Below are 18,893 nucleotides of genomic sequence, written 5' to 3'. Positions count from 1 at the left end.
AGCTATGGGGAGCTGCATGGTAGTCGTTATGGTTGGTGTGTGATTCCCAGCCGAGAGCTTCCGGGTTAGACCCCTGCTCGACCTGCCTGACCCCGACTGGCTCCAAGAATAGAGAGTTGCTTTAGATTAAACAGTCCGCTAACTCATGGCTCTGCTGAGCAGTGAGCTAGCATCGGTAGTTTATCCATGCTACACATGGCTTCTTGCTCTGTTTGTTTGTTTGTTTGGGAATGTTTTCCGGTTATCAATCAACATCAGGGCTGTAAATCTCCCCCCCCCCCACACCTTACACACTTGTAAATGCATGTGTATGTATTTCCCATATGTACAGAGTGAGGGTTAGGTACTTCTCCGCTGAGTGATTTTGCATACCGCCGCGGCTAATCTCTCTCTGGGCGAGAGTAGTTATTCCCGAGCCGTAAAGGATGCATGGGGAAAACGAGCCAATGGGAGCTGAGCCCAGATGGAGCGGGGAAGCTGTGGCATGTCATTATACGTTGTTCACCCCCCGTGTAATTATCCACCGCTACTTGCGTCCACCTTCCCGCTAGTCAGCCATAGTATACCATAAAGCTACATGAGGATGCTGGTGCGTTTTATGATGCTTGCCCGTCTGTATGCATTTGTAATGGACAGGAAAGACTTTCGATTCGAAAGGTGTGTGTGTGTGTGTGTGTGTGTGTGTGTGTGTGTGTGTGTGTGTGTGTGTGTGTGTGTGTGTGTGTGTGTGTGTGTGTGTGTGTGTGTGTGTGTGTGTGTGTGATTATGCAAGGCTCGACCCCCTGTGGTTCTGCATGTTGTTATGTAGAGACATGGTAGCCGTACAGTGGTCTTCTTGAGGACTAGGGTCCGCTGCGAGCACGCAAGCGCATGTAAGTGCACACACACACACACGCAAGCGCATGTAAGTGCACACACACAAGCGCTTGCGTGCTCGCATGTGTTTGAACCCCCACATATACACAAGCAGTTCGTCCGGCCCCTTCTCTCAGTCAGAAGGGTCGGGTGATACATGGGTGGAGGGTTGAACCCGGGGGGACCCGGGGCCTGAGAACACAATCGCTCAGGCTCCCGCACGTGGATGCATAATGGTCAATAACAGGTTATCCTGCAGGACGATGTGCCACGGCATTTAAATGAACACATTATTAGAGCAGTTTAGATAGAACACTGTGTGTGTGTGTGTGTGTGTGTGTGTGTGTGTGTGTGTGTGTGTGTGTGTGTGTGTGTGTGTGTGTGTGTGTGTGTGTGTGTGTGTGTGTGTGTGTGTGTGTGTGTGTGTGTGTGTGTGTTTGAAGGTCGTTCAGGCGATGGAGGTGGTGGACAAACCTGAATGTCAATACAGGCAGGGGATGTGTTTGTCTTCTGAACCGCAGTGGGATCGACTTTTCCAGGGTTATTGGTTATAAAATATACAGCCATCGGAGATATAAATAGATCCATCAAAGATCTACATGGTTTCAACGATGGGGATTGACCAATGGAGATCGATGAAAATATTTGTACGGATTCATCAATGTCAGCCGGGAGAGGTTGTCATTATCATCAAGAGACATGAATCATATATCAATATAATATGCTTGGACGTTACATTTGAAAGTAAGTTCATAATGGTTTAAATCTTGACACACAGTGTCCCGCGCATTGATTTTCACAGTCTAATAGGCAAGATGTTTGGATAGGCCTAGGCGCAATACTTTGAAGAATTAAAGTGCTTGGAGTTTTGGGGAATTAGTGATGCACTTTTGCCACGGCACCGAGCTCAAAGCAAACTAGAATTCCTCTTGAAGTCTGTTTTTTCTCATTTATATTCCTCTGTATGCAAATGCAAAAGAAAAATGAATCTCTGCTGAAGAAAACTCAAATCCAAATCCTGGGATGCATCAATACACTTCTAAACTACACTCTGATGTCATTCAAGTTCATCCAAAAGATTGTTTCAGAATAACAAGAGTTTCTTCAGAGTCGTGTGGATAAAACAAAGCGATTGCACAACGATCTCACACTGTGTGACCTGGGGAGAGCATCACATTGTGTCTTCCATCTGCTGATTGTGCCGTGTGATGTAACCCTGCAATCCGTGGATGTCTGTGTCTCCCCAGATCTCTACTGCACGCTTGAGGTAGACTCCTACGGCTACTTTGTGAGCAAGGCCAAGACCCGGGTGTTCAGAGATACCACGGAGCCAACGTGGAACGAGGTCAGACGGGAACACCACGTCTTCATCTTGTTATCAAGCCTGTATTTGTTCTGCCTTATCATCATCATGTATAATCATAGCATATTTTGACTAGATTGAGTCTCTTTGCATCTACATTTTTCTTTTTAGATAACAGGCTAATAATGTCTGATTCATGAGCCTATGTTACGGAAATAATCTGGGCCTTTTACGGCAAACTGGTGCCCATGTTGCTTCATCCTCTCTCCTCCTCCAACTCCTCAACGTACGTTCTGTCCCCCTGCAGGAGTTTGAGATCGAGCTGGAGGGCTCCCAGTGCCTCAGGATCCTGTGCTACGAGACGTGCTACGACAAGAGCAAGATCAGCAAGGACGACAACGAGATCGTGGACAAGATCATGGGCAAGGGCCAGGTTCAGGTGAGAGAGAGGGAGGGAGAAAGGCCCATAAGCCTTCACACCTCAAACGGCTCGCCTGTGTTTTCATCATGGATCAAACAGACCATCACAGAAGGACGCGGGCCTCCGCTTTTATTGCATCTATCTTTAGCTGCGTCTGCAGAAAGACTTCTGTGTTGTTTAGGGAGAATTCACCGCGCATGTGACTCATGATAATTGCTTGTCGAGCCCACATTGAGTGGTTTCCTTGTGGCGGCTTCTGACAACATGGCAGGGCTGTGCCGCCTGCAGGAGAAAGGCCTGATTTTAGGGGGTTCCCGCCCGTTCTTATGTGGTGAGCAATGTCCCCATTAAAAGTCCCCTTTTGGAGTCTCTCGAGTTTTTCTGGGTGCTCACTGTGGCCGTGGCAAAAAATAAGTGAAAGCACATAGCCTCTCTCGTCAACTTGTTGTGGCGGAATGTAGAACCAATGTCTCTCCAATTTTGGGTTCATCTAATGTCATTTGCTGAAGTCCTCTCTATGCTATTTTGGTCGTTTGAAGCAGTTCTACCCCCAACCGCCTATTGCACTCCGCCTCCTCCGTCTTGGTCAACTCGTGTTGCCCTGACCGTAAAGCGCCTGCAGTTTATCTCCGTGTGTTTCCGTGTCAAGTGATGCCCTTTTGTCACAGCCAGAGCGGAACTCATAGCAGCAGCATCCTCTTGAACTTTTACACTTCCCTCTGTGCCATTTTTGTTTCTCCTTTTTTGTAAGTGCAGCACCCCCCTACTGGGAGAATAATAATGCAGCACATTTGAAATGAGTCAAATGCTTTCTGGCTGAGTTTGTTTGTCGTTTGTTGTTGTTGATGCGGCTCCCTCCATTGAAGCGACGTCTTGCATACGAGAGAGGCAGGTGTCTGGTCCCCATGGGAATAGAAAACTCAACCTGAGAGAGACAGAGAGAGAGAAAGTGGAGCAAGCTTGGATTACTTACCCATCCTTATTTATTCCTTTGTATTTATTTTTTCTGTTTATTTCGAAGAAAGTCAGGCCTCAAAAAAAGCAACCGCCTTGTGGTGCATACCTTTCTTTGGTCCACGACCCTGACGTTTCTGGTGTGTGCGTGTGCCTGCATCGTTTGTGCGTGTGTGTGTGTGCGTGCGCGGAAAAGCAAAACAAACAAACCAAAGAGGTATTTTGCTACAGGAACCCCGGATCGCGTTCTAGTACGTCTCCCTTGGCTGACCATGTTTGCCCTGGGACTGGCAGCCCCCCCCCCCCCCCCCCAGAGAGGAGCAGGGGGTCACCTTCTGCTTCCACTCACTGACAAACTCCGTGTGGCAGAGAGCTTAGTGGGTTCGGGGGGCGCTCTGGATGCGGAGAGAGCTTTGGTTGTTTTGAGGAGAGAGTGTGGATTGCATTCATCCCCGACCCCCGACTCCCCAACTCCCTCAGTGATCTCTTAACCGGGGGATGAGCTAGCTCCATGCGTAGCCGCTGAAGAATGCATGGATATGTTAGCTCACTTGGCCCAGCGTTCCTTGCGGTAGAGCGGGGATGTACTCGAGGCATTGTTGCGTCACCAGAGTGCCTATAGGGACGCATTGCCTTGCCGTTGCAGAGTGCGGTCTAACAAGCAAAACGTTTTCAGTGGTTTATGGGTGGGTTCAGGCTGTGCCAGGGATGCAAATAAAGCTTGCATCATGATCTGTGCATAAAATAAAAGTTGTCTTGATATTAACATCATACGTATCTAAATAATATGTATTGTAGGAAACGGGTTACAAAGCCTTGTTGCACTTTGTTGACTTATTATAGTTGCAAGTCCATGTCTTATTAGTATTTGTAAATAAGACATTCTCCCACCGAGATGTTCCGGAGATATTAAGCCCCACTAAGTGAACTGTAACTGACCTCAAGTTACCCGGTAACCTCATTAAAAGGTTAATTAAATAATTAACAACTCTCTTCGCCGCCAAAACCAACCCAACGTTCCCAGAAATGCCCGTCTCCCCCCCTGTCTGCGGTTCAACACGCAGGCTTTTATCTCGCCTGGGTTAATTGAGTTGGCTCCCACCTTTTTAAGATTAGCCTGGTTTACCAGAGAGCAGCCAGAAGGCCCACTGCGGGCTCAGGGATGTGCCTGAATGTGATTCGCTCCTTTTGTTTGCCTGGCTCTTGTGCGGGAACGAGTGGGCAGCCCGATGAAGGCTTCCGGCTTAATAAGACGTAATAATTACAGTGTGCCTGCGGAGGTTAATGCCGTGCACCCACTCTCACGGGCAGGGCTGCCAGTCAGAGACGGGGGCTCTGCCGCTGGCTCTTCTGGCTGTTGTTGTTGCTGCTGCTGCTGCTGGGAACATCCACTCCCGGCCAACAATAACCATCGACCAAGAAACAAAGAAGGCACGCACGCGTTGACACGCTGCCTGCTCGCGCACACACACACGCAAACGCACACGCACACGCACGCACACACATGCACGTGCACTTATGAATACACAAACACACGTACATGCACACACAAAACCGTGCATGCGCGCACAAACATGCACACACACACACACACCATATGTTATGAAGCCTGGTTTGTTGAAGGGGAAAAAAAGAGATGGAGAGGAATTGAAATGAAGAGAATGTGTTTTTTCACGGTGGGTTTGTTTGGTGGTCTTGTGTTTTGATCTGCATCTGTCTGTGCGTGTCCACTCTATCGGGCAGATGCGTTCCTCAACTGCTCGGATGTTGGTTTGTCGCTCTGCAGCTCCTCATCACAGAGACCGTCGGGAGGCTTTGTGGTTGTTTGATGGAATTTTTGATTGATTGATTGTTTAGTCGGCTCCCTACCCGGAGGCACTCTGGAACCAATATCTCAGGGAGTTTAGGGAGAGAAGAACACAAAGAGGAACACGAGACATGATTTCAAAGTGGACACATTCATCTAAAATGCTAAACTCATGAGCACCATTTCCAGTGCCACAGAGCCACATGGCCATAAAGAAAGAACGAAACAACAGCATCCCAATTCGTGCAAAAATCCATTTCTTGTTAATCGCCTGCACTTGTAGCGAGTACTGAAACATGTTTCAAAAATATTGAACAGCAATCAAAGTGTGCACATATTTAAGTGCTTAGACGTTGCGCCAATGCTCTGTCTCCTCCAGTGGTTTTAGGTTTCCTCTGCACTTCTTAGTCCCAGCAACAGGGCTACACTACAGCACCGTGGCCTCCGGAGCTACAGTGCTCTCTTCTGCTGGTCAGGAGGGCTGTGGGCTGGGAAGGAGCATGGGATGTTTGGCCTAGCCCCCTGGAGACCCCTCTCATTTATTTAACAAGCCCTTGAAATACCAAATGACCTTAAATGGGCATCGCCGACTGGAAGGCAGTCTTTTTTGTTGATGTTGTTCTTGCCCCCATGGCTGTTGCTTCACTGTGCTCACAGGGGAAAGCTGATACCCGAGGAGGGGTACGGTTCCGAGGTGCTGAGACCTGTGAGTTGCACCACATTGTTGGATGGCGGTTGGGGACGTCGTGTTATGCTTTCAACGCGGGCTCGACATCAACATGTTTGTTTTACATGAACGACGTGGCACTTAGTCCAACAGAATGTTTGGCACTGTGAAGATAGAATGAGGATCGTTGTTGACATTCTCATTCCGTCTGTGTTCTGTTTTTATACGGTTCTTCCAAGTATCGCTTTTACCCGCTTCCTGCAAGCTTAGCCCAGGCAGCTGCTTCTTGATCGGTCTGCTCTGTTTAAAGGACCCGTTGTTTTTTTTTTTGGCTTATTTTCTTTCTCTCTTTATGCGCTCTCTGCAGTTGTGCATGTAAGTGTGTGTGTGTGTGCGCGTGTGTGCGTGTGTGAGACGTGTGCGTGTTCGCGCTACAAGCTACAAGTTCTCCACACTTCATCACCCACGTGCACATGCCCACCGAGAAGAAGAGGCACATAAATAGAATCGTTGGAGCTGTGCCGCTGGACGGCGAGGGGGATAAAGGTCATCAGTCTCTTACCCTCTCCAGCCCCATCCTCTCAGGAGATGACCTCTGACCTCTGGGAGTCACTTCACTAATCCTACAGTACGATGCTCCCACCCTGACGACACCAATGGATTCTTTTCACAGCGCCACAGATGCTCAATCGCAATCACCACTGACACGCCCGTCCGTTAAATGCGTCCCCGGCTGCCGCGGTCGACGCTGCCGCCGGCGTTTAGCAGAGTATCAGTTTTTTCTATGTTGTGTGACCTCAATGACCTGACGATCGATCCAAACAACAAGGCCCCTCAGACTTTACTATTTTTCCCATGCTGGCACTGTTTGGGCTCTGGGACATGCAGAGGACTTTAAAACCTTGTCCAACACACTGTCCCGCCCCACGGTCGTACCTACCTCGGTGCTCGGAAACACAAACACCAGAGCAATATCTGGGGGGGAAAAGCCAGAGCCGGCTGTGTTTGTGTTGGGCGTCGCGGGGGCGAGAACATTGTGTCCCAGTGAGGCTGGCAGTGATGCTAGCAGAACGAATCGCCTGGCACAACGCAACACACCTCCTCCCGTCACGCACTATGGGGTGCTGCTCTGCGGTGACCCCGTGGTGACCCCCTGCCGCGGTGGAATACTTGTCGTCTTCTGTATGGGTGGTTACGCAACGACTTGGGAGTGGTTGGGTGCCCCCCACCCTCCTCTTGATTCGTGCTCCTGAAATGCGTCTCCCTACGCGGCTGAGGCTTACATCAGCGTGACCTGACTACAGACCCCCCCCCCCCCCCCCCCCCTCCCACACACAACACAACCCACCGACCCGTCACCCCCCGCTGAATCTCTGGCGTTCACTTCGTGCACTTTAATTTCTCACGCTCTCCCTTATCTTATCTGGGCGTGCGAGATTGTCTTTCTTGCACCCACCAGGACACTCTTTTCTTACCTTCAAGGTATAACTGTGTAGGTTGATTTTATTCTCTCGCTCTCTCTCTCTCACGCTCGCTATCTCTCTCTCTCCCCCCCCCCCCCTCCCCACCGCCGTCCTCCTCTCATCCTCAGGGTTTGCTTTATATGCATTTTTTATTTTTATTTTATCAATTAACTACTATTTAGTCATTTAGCTTTTTTGCCAAAGCGTGAAACGCCAACAGTTCACAGGGAAGTCAGACTCATGCTAGATTGAGCAGCAGGGGGGGGTGAGACAAACAGGCTTCCAGGACAATGGGGAGTTGAACCCAGTACCTTCCCAGCACTAATTAAAAAATGGATTTGATCGCCTCTTTTCATCAATGGCTTATTACCTTAAGTGCATGCATTTCGTGGCCCTGGTGCCCCCCCCCCCCCCCCCCCCCCGTTGGAAAGGAGGTCCGGACCCCAGCCCTGTTAATGCCCTGCTCTTACCAGTTGAGGGAAATCGGAGCGCTTTTATTTGTGGAAGGGGGATCGTACAGTGCGGTGGTCTCGGGGAGATAATGGAGGCGGGAGAGTGCAATAACGGTCCGGGTTCCTGGCACACATTAGCCAAACGGTGCTGCTGGCTAGCCATGGCAAGAGGGGCTTGTAAACGTCAGGACGGCCGGTGTTCGGAAGCCTCTCCCCTTTCCCCTCTTAAGAATCTCTTGTAAAAATCCATCAGGTCAACACACATGGAGGCAGACCCACACACACACACACACACACACACACGTACACACACACACACACACACACACACGTACACACGTACACACATCCGGGGGCGGACAGGCTTCATGTGAAAAGGTGCCGGTATGGAGAGTTTGACATTTTTAGATGGTTTGAAGGCTTTCTGGGAGAAAAGGTCATGTTTTAAGTGAAAGGATAACGGGGCCGTCTCAGGGCACTGTGGGACGGTAGGGTGTTGTGAGGCCGGTGACAGGGCACTGTGGGACGGTAGGGTGTTGTGAGGCCGGTGACAGTGTGGCAGGACTGACACCAGCAGGTGAGAAGCCTCTGCTCTGATCTCTCGAATGTGTAACGATTAATACCTTCGTTAGAGACTTGGAGATTGTGATCTCGAGACTTAACAAGGAGACATTATGAGGAGACATTATGAGGAGACATTATGAGGAGACTTGATTAGGAGACTGGAGAAGGAGACTTGAGGAGGGGGCTTGAGGAAGAGACTTGAGGAGGTGACATGAGGATGAGACTTGAGGAGGAGACTTGAGGAGGAAAGTTGACAAGGAGACTTACAAGGAGACTTTGTTGCGGAGACTTGATGCGGAGACTTGACGAGGAGACTTGACGAGGAGACTTGAGGGGCTTGATGAGGGGACATTATGAGGAGACTTGATAAGGATGCTTATGAGTAGACTGTAGGAGGAGACTTGAGGACGAGACTTGATGAGGTGACTTCTCATCAATTTCTTCAAACCAATGTTCTGTTCCTTTGTTTTTCCTCGATAACAACATGGATCTAATGTCTTATACTGAAACAACTAGATCTTTAATGTCATGCCTGATGACAGAGAATTACTAATATTCAGAACTGAATGATTTTTCGTCCTATATTTCTGTTTCATTTTTGTGTTTAACGGGACTCTCTTCTTCTTCTGAAAGTTAGGCATATTTGTTGCAGTATTTACAAAGGGACTCAGTGACTCCATGGCAAGTTGCCTTCTTTGTTCTCGACCTCTGTGTGTGTGTTTTTGTCTTTGTATGTGCGTGTGCACGTGCACGTGCGTTCCTATGTCTGTGGTCTGTCGTGTGTCCCTTTTGTGTTCATGTCTATATGAATATAAATCGGTCCTAAGGATATTCTCATCTATCATGTTGTGGCCCCTCTACATTAGCAGCTGCAGTCTGTCATGTTTTCACTCTCCCTGGGGACACACACACACGCTCACACACACACACATGCTAGCACACGCACATGCCTCCCCCACACACGCGTATACACACCCGCACACACTTGCACTCTCACACACACAGACATTCTAATGGGTGTTGCAATGCAAATTACATCAATAACTCATCACTAACATCCTGGTTCATTACTTTGTTTCTGCCAGCTTCTCCACTGTGTGTGTGTGTGTGTGTGTGTGTGTGTGTGTGTGTGTGTGTGTGTGTGTGTGTGTGTGTGTGTGTGTGTGTGTGTGTGTGTGTGTGTGTGTGTGTGTGTGTGTGTGTGTGCGTGAGACTGAATGTGAGCGTGTGCGTGAGTGTGACTGAACTTTGTGTGCATTACAGCTTTCAAAGAATCCCACTACCACATGGAGTGATATTGCTGCTAACTCAAACCCCCCCCCCACTACCATGTTATGAAGTCATTATTCTCCCCTTACTCTCCCCTTGTGTTCATGTCTCGCGTGTCAAAGCTCATTCCCGCTCGCACAGAGCAGAGTTTGGTTCTGTTTTTGTTTGGTACTGGATGGATTTGAACGGGAACGCAGGAGGGGGGCCTACCTGCTCCCGGTGGCTGACAGCTCTCGTTTAGCAGATATCTTTGTAATGTGTGCGGTGCACTGCACACCCCTGCTGCTAAAATCATGCACACAGGGGGGGTAGAGATGTCAGCCTCTACTACCTGAACACACCATAAAGCCCCCCCTACGTGAACGCCTTACCACAAGAAAGAAAAGACGGGTTTCTGTACCGGATACGTACCTGAAGGTATGGAGAGAACAAGTCTTTTCTTTGAGGCTTGACGAGACCTCGTGACTATGTGTTTGTCAGTGTCTCACAGACAGAACAGAGTGTCACTTGATCAGCATCTGTCTTCCTGTGTGATCTGTGTCTGCGTCTGTCTCCGGTCTGTTCCTCTTGACTCTGGTGTTTCTGGTGACGGCACACGAGAAGTGAGAACTTCCAGAAATGTGTTTTGACGAAGCCACACTGTGACACTGAAGAGGGGTGGCACAGAAGAAGAATCACTGAGCTTATATACCATAACAAAGAAGTTTCTATATATATATATATATATATATATATATATATATATATATATAAACTTCTTGTGTGTGTATCTGTCTTTTTTATTTTTTTCTGGTTCACTCACTCACTCACTCACTCACTCACTCACTCACACAATCACACAGCAACAGCAACAGCTTATACTGTGTGCGTGTGTGTCAGTATCTCCGAGAAAGAGATGATTGGTGGGGTAGGCCGGGCGGCCTGTCTAATGGCTCTTCATTACTGTGATACATAATCAGCCGTCCAGTGGAGGAGTGCTGGAGGACTGACAGATGGATCTGAGCTCTGCTGCTGTGGAGCGCCACATGCTGCACAGCTGCTGAGGGAGAGGGGGAGAGAGGGGGAGACAGAGAGAGAGAGAGGGAGGGAGGGGGAGAGAGAGGGGGAGAGAGAGAGGGGGAGAGAGAGAGAGAGAGAGAGAGAGAGAGAGAGAGAGAGAGGGGGAGGGAGGGGGAGAGAGGGGGAGAGAGGGAGAGGGGGGGAGAGCGGGATGGAGGGAGAGGGGGAGAAAGATTCACACACAAGGACAAGTGTCTTTGTGTGGCGCTAGATGGTTGAAAATAGTTTCAAAGTGTTCCGTAAAGGTCGTCCCGAACAAAGACATTTTTCCCTTTGCCCACTGTAGCACTGGTACGGAGGCACGAAGCCGAATCACCTCCCCCCCATATTAGATTAGACCCAGAGACGGACGAGGACTCCTCTGCCCCTCCTTATCGTCGAGGATGAGTGGAGGACTTCCTCTTATGCAGCCATTGTTAATCGACAAAATCCAGACTACTTGGAATCTGTATGAAAATTGAATTATTATTTCCATTCGTTTGGAAAGCCAAGTCTGCCAAAGAGCGCGATGACGTCGGATCTCAAAGTCATCCTCTGCTGCTGCAGCTTGCTGTCTCTCTTCTCGCGGCGTGGAAGGAACAAAGAGTGGGCTTCGCTGTCTCTCTCTGTGTCTTGTGTAATCTCACATCGTCCTTTTTAGGTTTTCGCTCCCTAATCACTTCTTGGCTCTTTCATCTCTAGCGCTCGCCTCCCCTACTGCATTAGCTCCCGCTCTGTCCGTCTTCCCGCCCTCCTGTTCCTGCACGGCCCACGCTCTAGTCTACATTTTACCACCCTTTTGTTACTTGGAGACCCCTGGTAGCATACATGTGTGCCTTTTTATAAAAGGCTAAAGCTAAACAATGGATTCAATTTTAACTGCCAAAAGAAGTTGGAATCGAATTGATTATTCTTTCTCACTGAATCAAGGAGAACGTGGCAGAGAGAGGGGCTGTGATGGCGGATTGCTCAACTTTTTTGGAATTCATTTTTTCAACGTGATTCTTTCGTCATCCCCGGCTGACCAATCAACTGAGTCTCATTTCACACTCGCCTCTTCTCTGTCTCCATGACCGGCGTGGTTCTGTTGGCTCTGCCCCTGTCCGTCTCAGGGGCAGAGCCACCATTTCACACACACACACACACACACACACACACACACACACACACACACACACACACACACACACACACACACACACACACACACACACACACACACACACACACGCCGTGCACAGACAGTGAGCGAGACCGAAAGCCTGCATGCACATTGCCGGGCACCTCTTCTGCTTCTGCTTGCTGGAAGAAAACATTTCACCGATTTGCAGGCGTATCCTCCTAGCGGGTCTCAGGTAATGTTGTTACCTTTCACTCAAAAGGCAGCAGACTGTGATGGCGCTGTCCAGAGCAACCTGAGGCTGACATTTGAACAACCTCAGAAGTTCACTATATCTGTTGGCCCGGGGGCCACCGGGGTAACAAACTGATTGCCGACCATGTCCCACCGCTCAGAGGCAGCTCTCCTTCAAGAGCTCTGCCTTTGGTCTCCACTCTGTGTGTGTGTGTGTGTGTGTTTGTGTGTGTGTGTGTGTGTGTGTGTGGGGGGGGGGGTCGAGGGGAGGAGCGGGGGGGGGGGGTGCAGGGAAAATGGTGCTTCGCTTTCCCCATCTGAGATCATCACTACCAGAACCAACTGGACCCCGCTATATCTCCTCCCCCCCTCCCCCTTCCCCACCAGTTCAGGAGTTGACTCGAGGCCCAGTGGCTTCACATGCTCTCCTCAGCCTCTACTCTCCTATTGTTTATCGTACAGTGACGGTGATTTCTTCCACATGGGGCTAGCAAAGGGAGGGGTGTGTGTGTGTGTGTGTGTGTGTGTGTGTGTGTGTGTGTGTGTGTGTGTGTGTGTGTGTGTGTGTGTGTGTGTGTGTGTGTGTGTGTGTGTGTGTGTGTGTGTGTGTGTGTGTGTGTGTGATTATGCAAGGCTCGACCCCCTGTGGTTCTGCATGTTGTTACGTAGAGACATGGTGGCCGTACAGTGGTCTTCTTGAGGACTAGGGTCCGCTGCGGTCTGTGGCGGTGGGAGTGTGTGGGTGTGTGGAAGCAGGCAGCACGGCAGTGACTGTGATGCCGAATGCCGTTACATTATCTTGAACACTGTTGAGCCTTTTTTTGTGTTGTTGAGGCTTGGGGCTTCCATTATAACAGTAGTCCCTTTATTTCCCCTTGAGCTTTCTTTCCTTTCTTTTGTTATTACATTACATTGCATTTATTTAGCTGAGGCTTTTATAAAACGTACCATTCATCAAATAGACAAAGTGCTTCAAGTGGCGCTACATTTGAGAAACGACAGATTCAAAGTATTTTTTTCTTTTTCATAAGGAAAATGAACAGCCTCAACATTTTTGCCTCGTAATAACCTCTGAATTGTCTTACCATAGGTATTGTAGTCAATTATAGACACATCCCTCCAATCCTGACCATTTTCTGTCTCTTCATGAGAAATCTGATAGTTTCCTTCTTGTGATTAAAATGGGCCACTATCATTTAACAATATGTATTGTATCGTATGATGTAATAGTCTATGTGACTAGAACTAGAAGAGGTCCCATTATGGTCCCCATGTGTCTCCATTGACTTCTGAGGGAATTTTGAATAGAGGTTTTTTATCTTCGTCTGCTTGGCCCCTGTTGCATCGTGCATTGTGCTATTGCTCTTATGCCTCATCTGGTTGAGAATGGAGCTTTCAACCCCGCGTTTCATCAAACCAAGACACAGGAGCTCCATTCTACGGGGTGGAAAAGAAACACTTTAAACCCTGCAATCACTCAGCAATCCCAGCCAAACGGAACGGTCAATTTCCATACACTCTTTTAACCTTTCAAGATTTCCATTCTCCTGACAGTTAAATCGCCGAGCTAAAGGAAAGAAGAAAAAAAGAGTTTGAAAGGGCAATATTACGAGTTTAATGTCTATTGAAGGATAGAAGGAGAATAAATATCCATAACAAATAACTCCCTAAATAACTCCCAGCACGCCATGTGCTGGGGCCTTGTGCCGTGATCCTTAAGGGACCTAGATTGGGTGTAATACATTTGGTATCTACAAAGTGGACAAATAAAAGGTCTTATCTGTAAAAGTCTTAAATTGGTTGAATTAGCTGGAGACATGCGGCAGAACTGCAAAGAGATCTGTTTTCCTCCCTGTTTATCTTTGAGTCAGAAGAAACCACCTCCTCCGGACATGCAGGCCCGTCCTCAAGATTCAATCTATTCATCGTGACTCCTTAACAACCTCCATGGAAGCTACATTATTATATATTTGAATATCATTTAGTCGGAAAGTCTTCCAAGGACACAGCAACATAGTCGAAAGCTTTTTAAAATGCTCAGAATGGTGCATTCTAAATTTGACCGTTGCCGACGGTAACTGCAGCAGGGGCTGATGTATAGCGGACTGTGTGGGCCTGTGTTTATGACTAGCCAGTATTTCCAGATGTACGGAGAAAAAAAAACTCTTCAGCTGAACGCCCACATCCACTGCCAGACACTGGGTGTTCGGTTCGGCTGCAGTTTATTAAAACCGAACCCCTATGATTTCTAAGGAATTAAGTAGTTTCACTTTTTTGTAAAGATTAAATGGAGAGCATCTGACATTTTCTTTTCATTCTCTTAAACTAAGATAGCAAGTTGAAAGTTGCCAGAATACATTTTTCCCCCAGTACAACTTTAACACGTAAAGTCCCCACTATTTCGCTCTGATTTTTTTCTTTAATGTGTATTGTATTTTATGTCCCTTGCCCAGGTGGTGCCTGTGGGAAAGGTTGTGTATGTTACATCTGTATGTTACATCTGTATCTACACAGCAGCAACGGGGCTAATTAGTCTGACTAGACAACTGCTGAGTTGTGGCCAGTTCCAAGTGTAATTTGATACCCTACATGTGGCAAGAAACCCTTTCCAGAAGTGCACATCAAAAAGACTGTTATCAGCGTGTGCACAGTTTGAAGAACATTACTTTCCCTCACATTACGCAGTTACTATGGCAGGCTTGTGTGTCAATGACAGGCTTTTTGATCTGGCATTATGACTTCCTCTCTCAGGGCCGTCCGTTTCCTGTCGGGGGGGCCCCATGCACACAGCGTCTTGTCCGCTGGTGTTGTGAGCTTTCTGTGACTATCTGAGAGCGCCTTCCCGCCCTGCAAGAGCTGCCTGTCCAGATTCGATGCGTGCTCCGCTGGGATCGCGTTTCTAGATGTTTGCGTTTGTAATGAGCAGAGCAGCTACTCCAACAGCGTCTACTGCAGTTGTGTTCAACTCTGCCACTGCAGCCGGTTACCCTGGGCAACTGTTGTCAACTTCTGCAACCACGCATTTCCTCGGAGATGTTTGCTATAGTTGATTCAGCAACGGCTGTCTGTGGAGTGTTGTAGAAAAAAGCTTAATGCCGCAGTGCTTTTCCTTTTGCGGTGGTTTCCTTTTCATTCAGTGTTGTTGGTGTCATGACTAGGGATGTCAGTTTTGGTAGATTTTGCTTTCGATAGAGCAAAATTTGGTTAAGTATAAGAAAGTGGCACTTTCCTTTTAGAGCCCTATAGAAGCAATGACCTCCGTTTGTCAGTGGTAGATTGACCTCTTGAACCCACTAGAACTGCCATGATAGTTTTTACCGCTTCTCCGTTTATGGGCCTTGTCGAAACGTGCAAACATTTCACACATTGAGTTGGCTGCTCACCATTGGTGGATCAGGATTTGTCTGCCATTAAGTGTTAGGTAAGCCACTCCATTAAACCATTAAGTCAATGAGTAAATGTGTATACAAATGGACACCATTAAGGGAAAAAGTTGTGCTACTGTCAAAGAAGATGAACCCCATGCAACAGAAGTGTTCAATGTCATTGTTTTGTTCTGCTTCTTGTAACACTGTCCATTTAAAATAAGCTTATCTGTGCACCTTGCCCAAAGCTGTTTGTTGCATAACCACCAGTCCTGAGATCTTCTGACTAACATTACCAAAACACAACATATAAAAAAAACAGGTCCCCTACAGGACACGGATATGTTGATGTAGCGGGGGTGTGAGACAGCCGAGGCCAAGCGCAGTTCTACCTTCAAAGAGCAGAGTGGGAGGTTTTGAGCGAGGCGCGCCGTGGACATGGCGAGCCTAAATGGCTTTGATTTCCAAAGTGTTTAGGATGACATAATCCAAGGTGAGTCATCCTCATGCGGCCCCCGAAAAAGGGGAGTTGTGTTAGTGTTTCGTCTGCTGCAGTGTTTTCGTCTCGTTGATCTCCTCATGTTTTTTCCCCAACACCTCCACACCTGCCTACTCTTCTCTGTATCCTCTAAAGCTTGTTTTGATGCGGAGCTCGGGCTGGGATCAGGCCGGGTCAGCCACCGTCCAACCCCAGTGCCTCTTTGAGCATAACCAGCACAGCACAGCACCACAGGAGACAAAGACCAGCCCCTTGCTGCTGTCTCCTCGCTAATCCCCCCATTAGCTGCTCTCCATCGATCCTCCATCGTAAACAGTGGGGCCGTTTGCGTTCCAATTGCACCTCTTTATCCACGGGGCTGAATGGAGGGGAGAGAAACGGAGAGGCAGGGAAAAGGATCCAGGGAGCAATAACACCAGAGAAAGAGCTGTGTGTGTGTGTGTGTGTGTGTGTGTGTGTGTGTGTGTGTGTGTGTGTGTGTGTGTGTGTGTGTGTGTGTGTGTGTGTGTGTGTGTGTGTGTGTGTGTGTGTGTGTGTGTGTGTGTGTTGAAAAGGCCGAAAAGGCCGTAGACGGCATCAGCCGTCTACGGCTGATGCCAGCCGTAGACGGCCCTGTCGGTCCGGCTAAAGGTTTTATTTTGTTGAGTTTGTTTGTGATCTTCTGTAATACAAATCCACTCTGTCACCCCTGGAACGACCACACCACCTTCCGAATCCCTAGCTCCATAGCTGGGGGCGGCACCATTGATTTTCCCCCACCGATGGGTAGATGGCTCCTCAGCGGGTCTCAGCGATGGCTTATTCACCTTCTGATGGGGTGTTGACCTTCCACTGATTGGGTTTAACAGGTTTTTCATTGGTTATCGGGCTGGGGGATGGCCGCGGCAGTGGGCGGGTGTTTAGGGAGATGGCGATCGATGGAGTTTTCGACTGGTTGGAAATACAGAGAAACCGATCCTAGCGTTGTCCCGAGTGAAGATGACCATGAGTTTACTTTGACCCTGTTTTTCGGGCCTGTGAGCATCATACTGTTTATGCACCAGTTTTAACATTTTCCAGACATTAAGGTTGGGTTTTGTTGTTTATCACTTTAATTCAAAATTAGCATAAATGCTAATTTCGAGGTTGAATATAGTGTTGGTGTCAAGTCGCACGTTCACACCACAGTCTGTGTTGTGCTGCAGGTGGCTAACCCCGGCTAGCCTCGGATTGAATAATTCAGAGGAGCGCGGCATTCCTCTCCTCCTCGCTAACTAGGTCACCGGAGCTTAGATACTGCACATGGGACCTTCCAGTCTTAAACACACGCATTAAACACACGCTTAAAAACACAGATCGTCGACTGTTGGTAAACTGCTACGCTAGCTTAAAAAGTTACAGACGAAGACGGCAGTGTGTCCCTGTGTCACCTCGGACGAAATGCAGGTCTTTGCACGGACAGTAGCTGTTCGTCTAAGCTAACCGTATCCAAACGCGTAGATTCTTTTTCAAAAGGACAAATTGCAGCACGCCATGATGTGCTGGTATCTTCCCTTGGTCGTACCCGTCACGTGAACACAGGTACATCTGGACCAAAAGCCGGGACGAAACACGAGCCACGCCCTGCACCACTATGCTACTGTACAAACAGGCCGATAACGATAACCCCGCAAACTCCTTCTCTTACTACGACTCTCTCTCGTCTTGTTTCTCTCGTGCTTAATAATATGGCCCCCTGCTGCTTGAGATGAAAGGGAAGCAGAGATTAATCCTTAAGGCAGCAAAGGGACTCGGCGCGCTCACCCCCACCCATCTCACTCTATGCACCCCTGCTGCACCCCAAGGTTTCTACTCTAGTTAGAGTAACCCCTCCTTTACCCCCATCTCTCTTGCTCCCTCACTCGCCATGATCCGAACAGGTCAAGGATTCCTGCTCAACAACCTCGTCCATCTTTAGCTAAAGTGTGTGTGTGTGTGTGTGTGTGTGTGTGTGTGTGTGTGTGTGTGTGTGTGTGTGTGTGTGTGTGTGTGTGTGTGTGTGTGTGTGTGTGTGTGTGTGTGTGTGTGTGTGTGTGTGTGTGTGTGTACAAGTGATGAATTTTATTAATGCAGGATTTTATCAGCTGCTGAGAACTCATAGCTGAATTTTCTCCACAAACACACACACACACACACACACACACACACACACACACACACACACACACACACACACAAACAGTGGCGCCGCTCAGTATAAAATAAGCTCCGTCATTTAGAGTGTCTTTCTCTTTTATCGTGGTGTTTCATTCCTTCGTAATTTATTCTCCTTATCTCTTATTCATTCAGAAGAAAATGACTCAGTTGATCGTGGAGAAGGTTGTGTGTACTGCTTTTGAACGGTGCAGCATTCTAGTAACGCGCCATTAAGCAGATCCATTTAAAAGCAACGACCGTAGTCATGTTTGCTCCGCTGGTTTGGAAGCACCTGGAGGAGACGTTGGAGCCGATCAATAGGCAGGTGGTTTTCAGTGCCCCGCCCGTGACCGACAGAGGTATCATGGGGTCTTTCAGAAGGTGGGGATCTCAGATAGACGGCTCTCCATTGCAATCTTCTTTGTGGAAATTGTTTATTAATTAATTTGGGAGCCAAGCGAATTATGATAGTTGGGAATGTTTTTGAAAATGCTGAAAATGTTCCTTCCAAAAATGTGAACAAATAACTTGGCAATGGCCACTGAGCTAGAAATGAAATAGAATTGCTCATTATATTATTATGAAATCTGAATATTTTTAATTTGAGTCTAATGTCCCTGCAACTCTTACTTTCATCTCGTGTCTCGACTGACTGAGGCACAAACCTGTGGCATTTGCAAAGAGCAACGGGTAAACAGCTCCGCCTTCCCTAGTAAGACATGCATCCC

The 18,893-nt window shown here is 48.2% G+C and overlaps 1 protein-coding gene across 4 annotated transcripts in view; it reads left to right on the top strand.

The window, feature by feature from the left end:
* abr (ABR activator of RhoGEF and GTPase) overlaps window positions 1-18,893 on the top strand; it is a 112,776-nt gene that overhangs the window by 71,548 nt on the left and 22,335 nt on the right. For all 4 annotated transcript variants that reach the window (XM_056595309.1, XM_056595310.1, XM_056595311.1 and 1 more), the window contains 2 exons: window positions 2,103-2,200; window positions 2,466-2,597. In XM_056595309.1, coding sequence (XP_056451284.1) covers window positions 2,103-2,200; window positions 2,466-2,597 — 230 coding nt within the window. The remainder of the gene's footprint in view (window positions 1-2,102; window positions 2,201-2,465; window positions 2,598-18,893) is intronic.

The sequence above is a fragment of the Gadus chalcogrammus genome, chromosome 7 (genome assembly GCF_026213295.1).
Source record: "Gadus chalcogrammus isolate NIFS_2021 chromosome 7, NIFS_Gcha_1.0, whole genome shotgun sequence".
Taxonomy (NCBI): domain Eukaryota; kingdom Metazoa; phylum Chordata; class Actinopteri; order Gadiformes; family Gadidae; genus Gadus; species Gadus chalcogrammus.
Note: the sequence above shows the minus strand (reverse complement) of the source record. Positions and strands in the feature narration are given on the sequence as shown.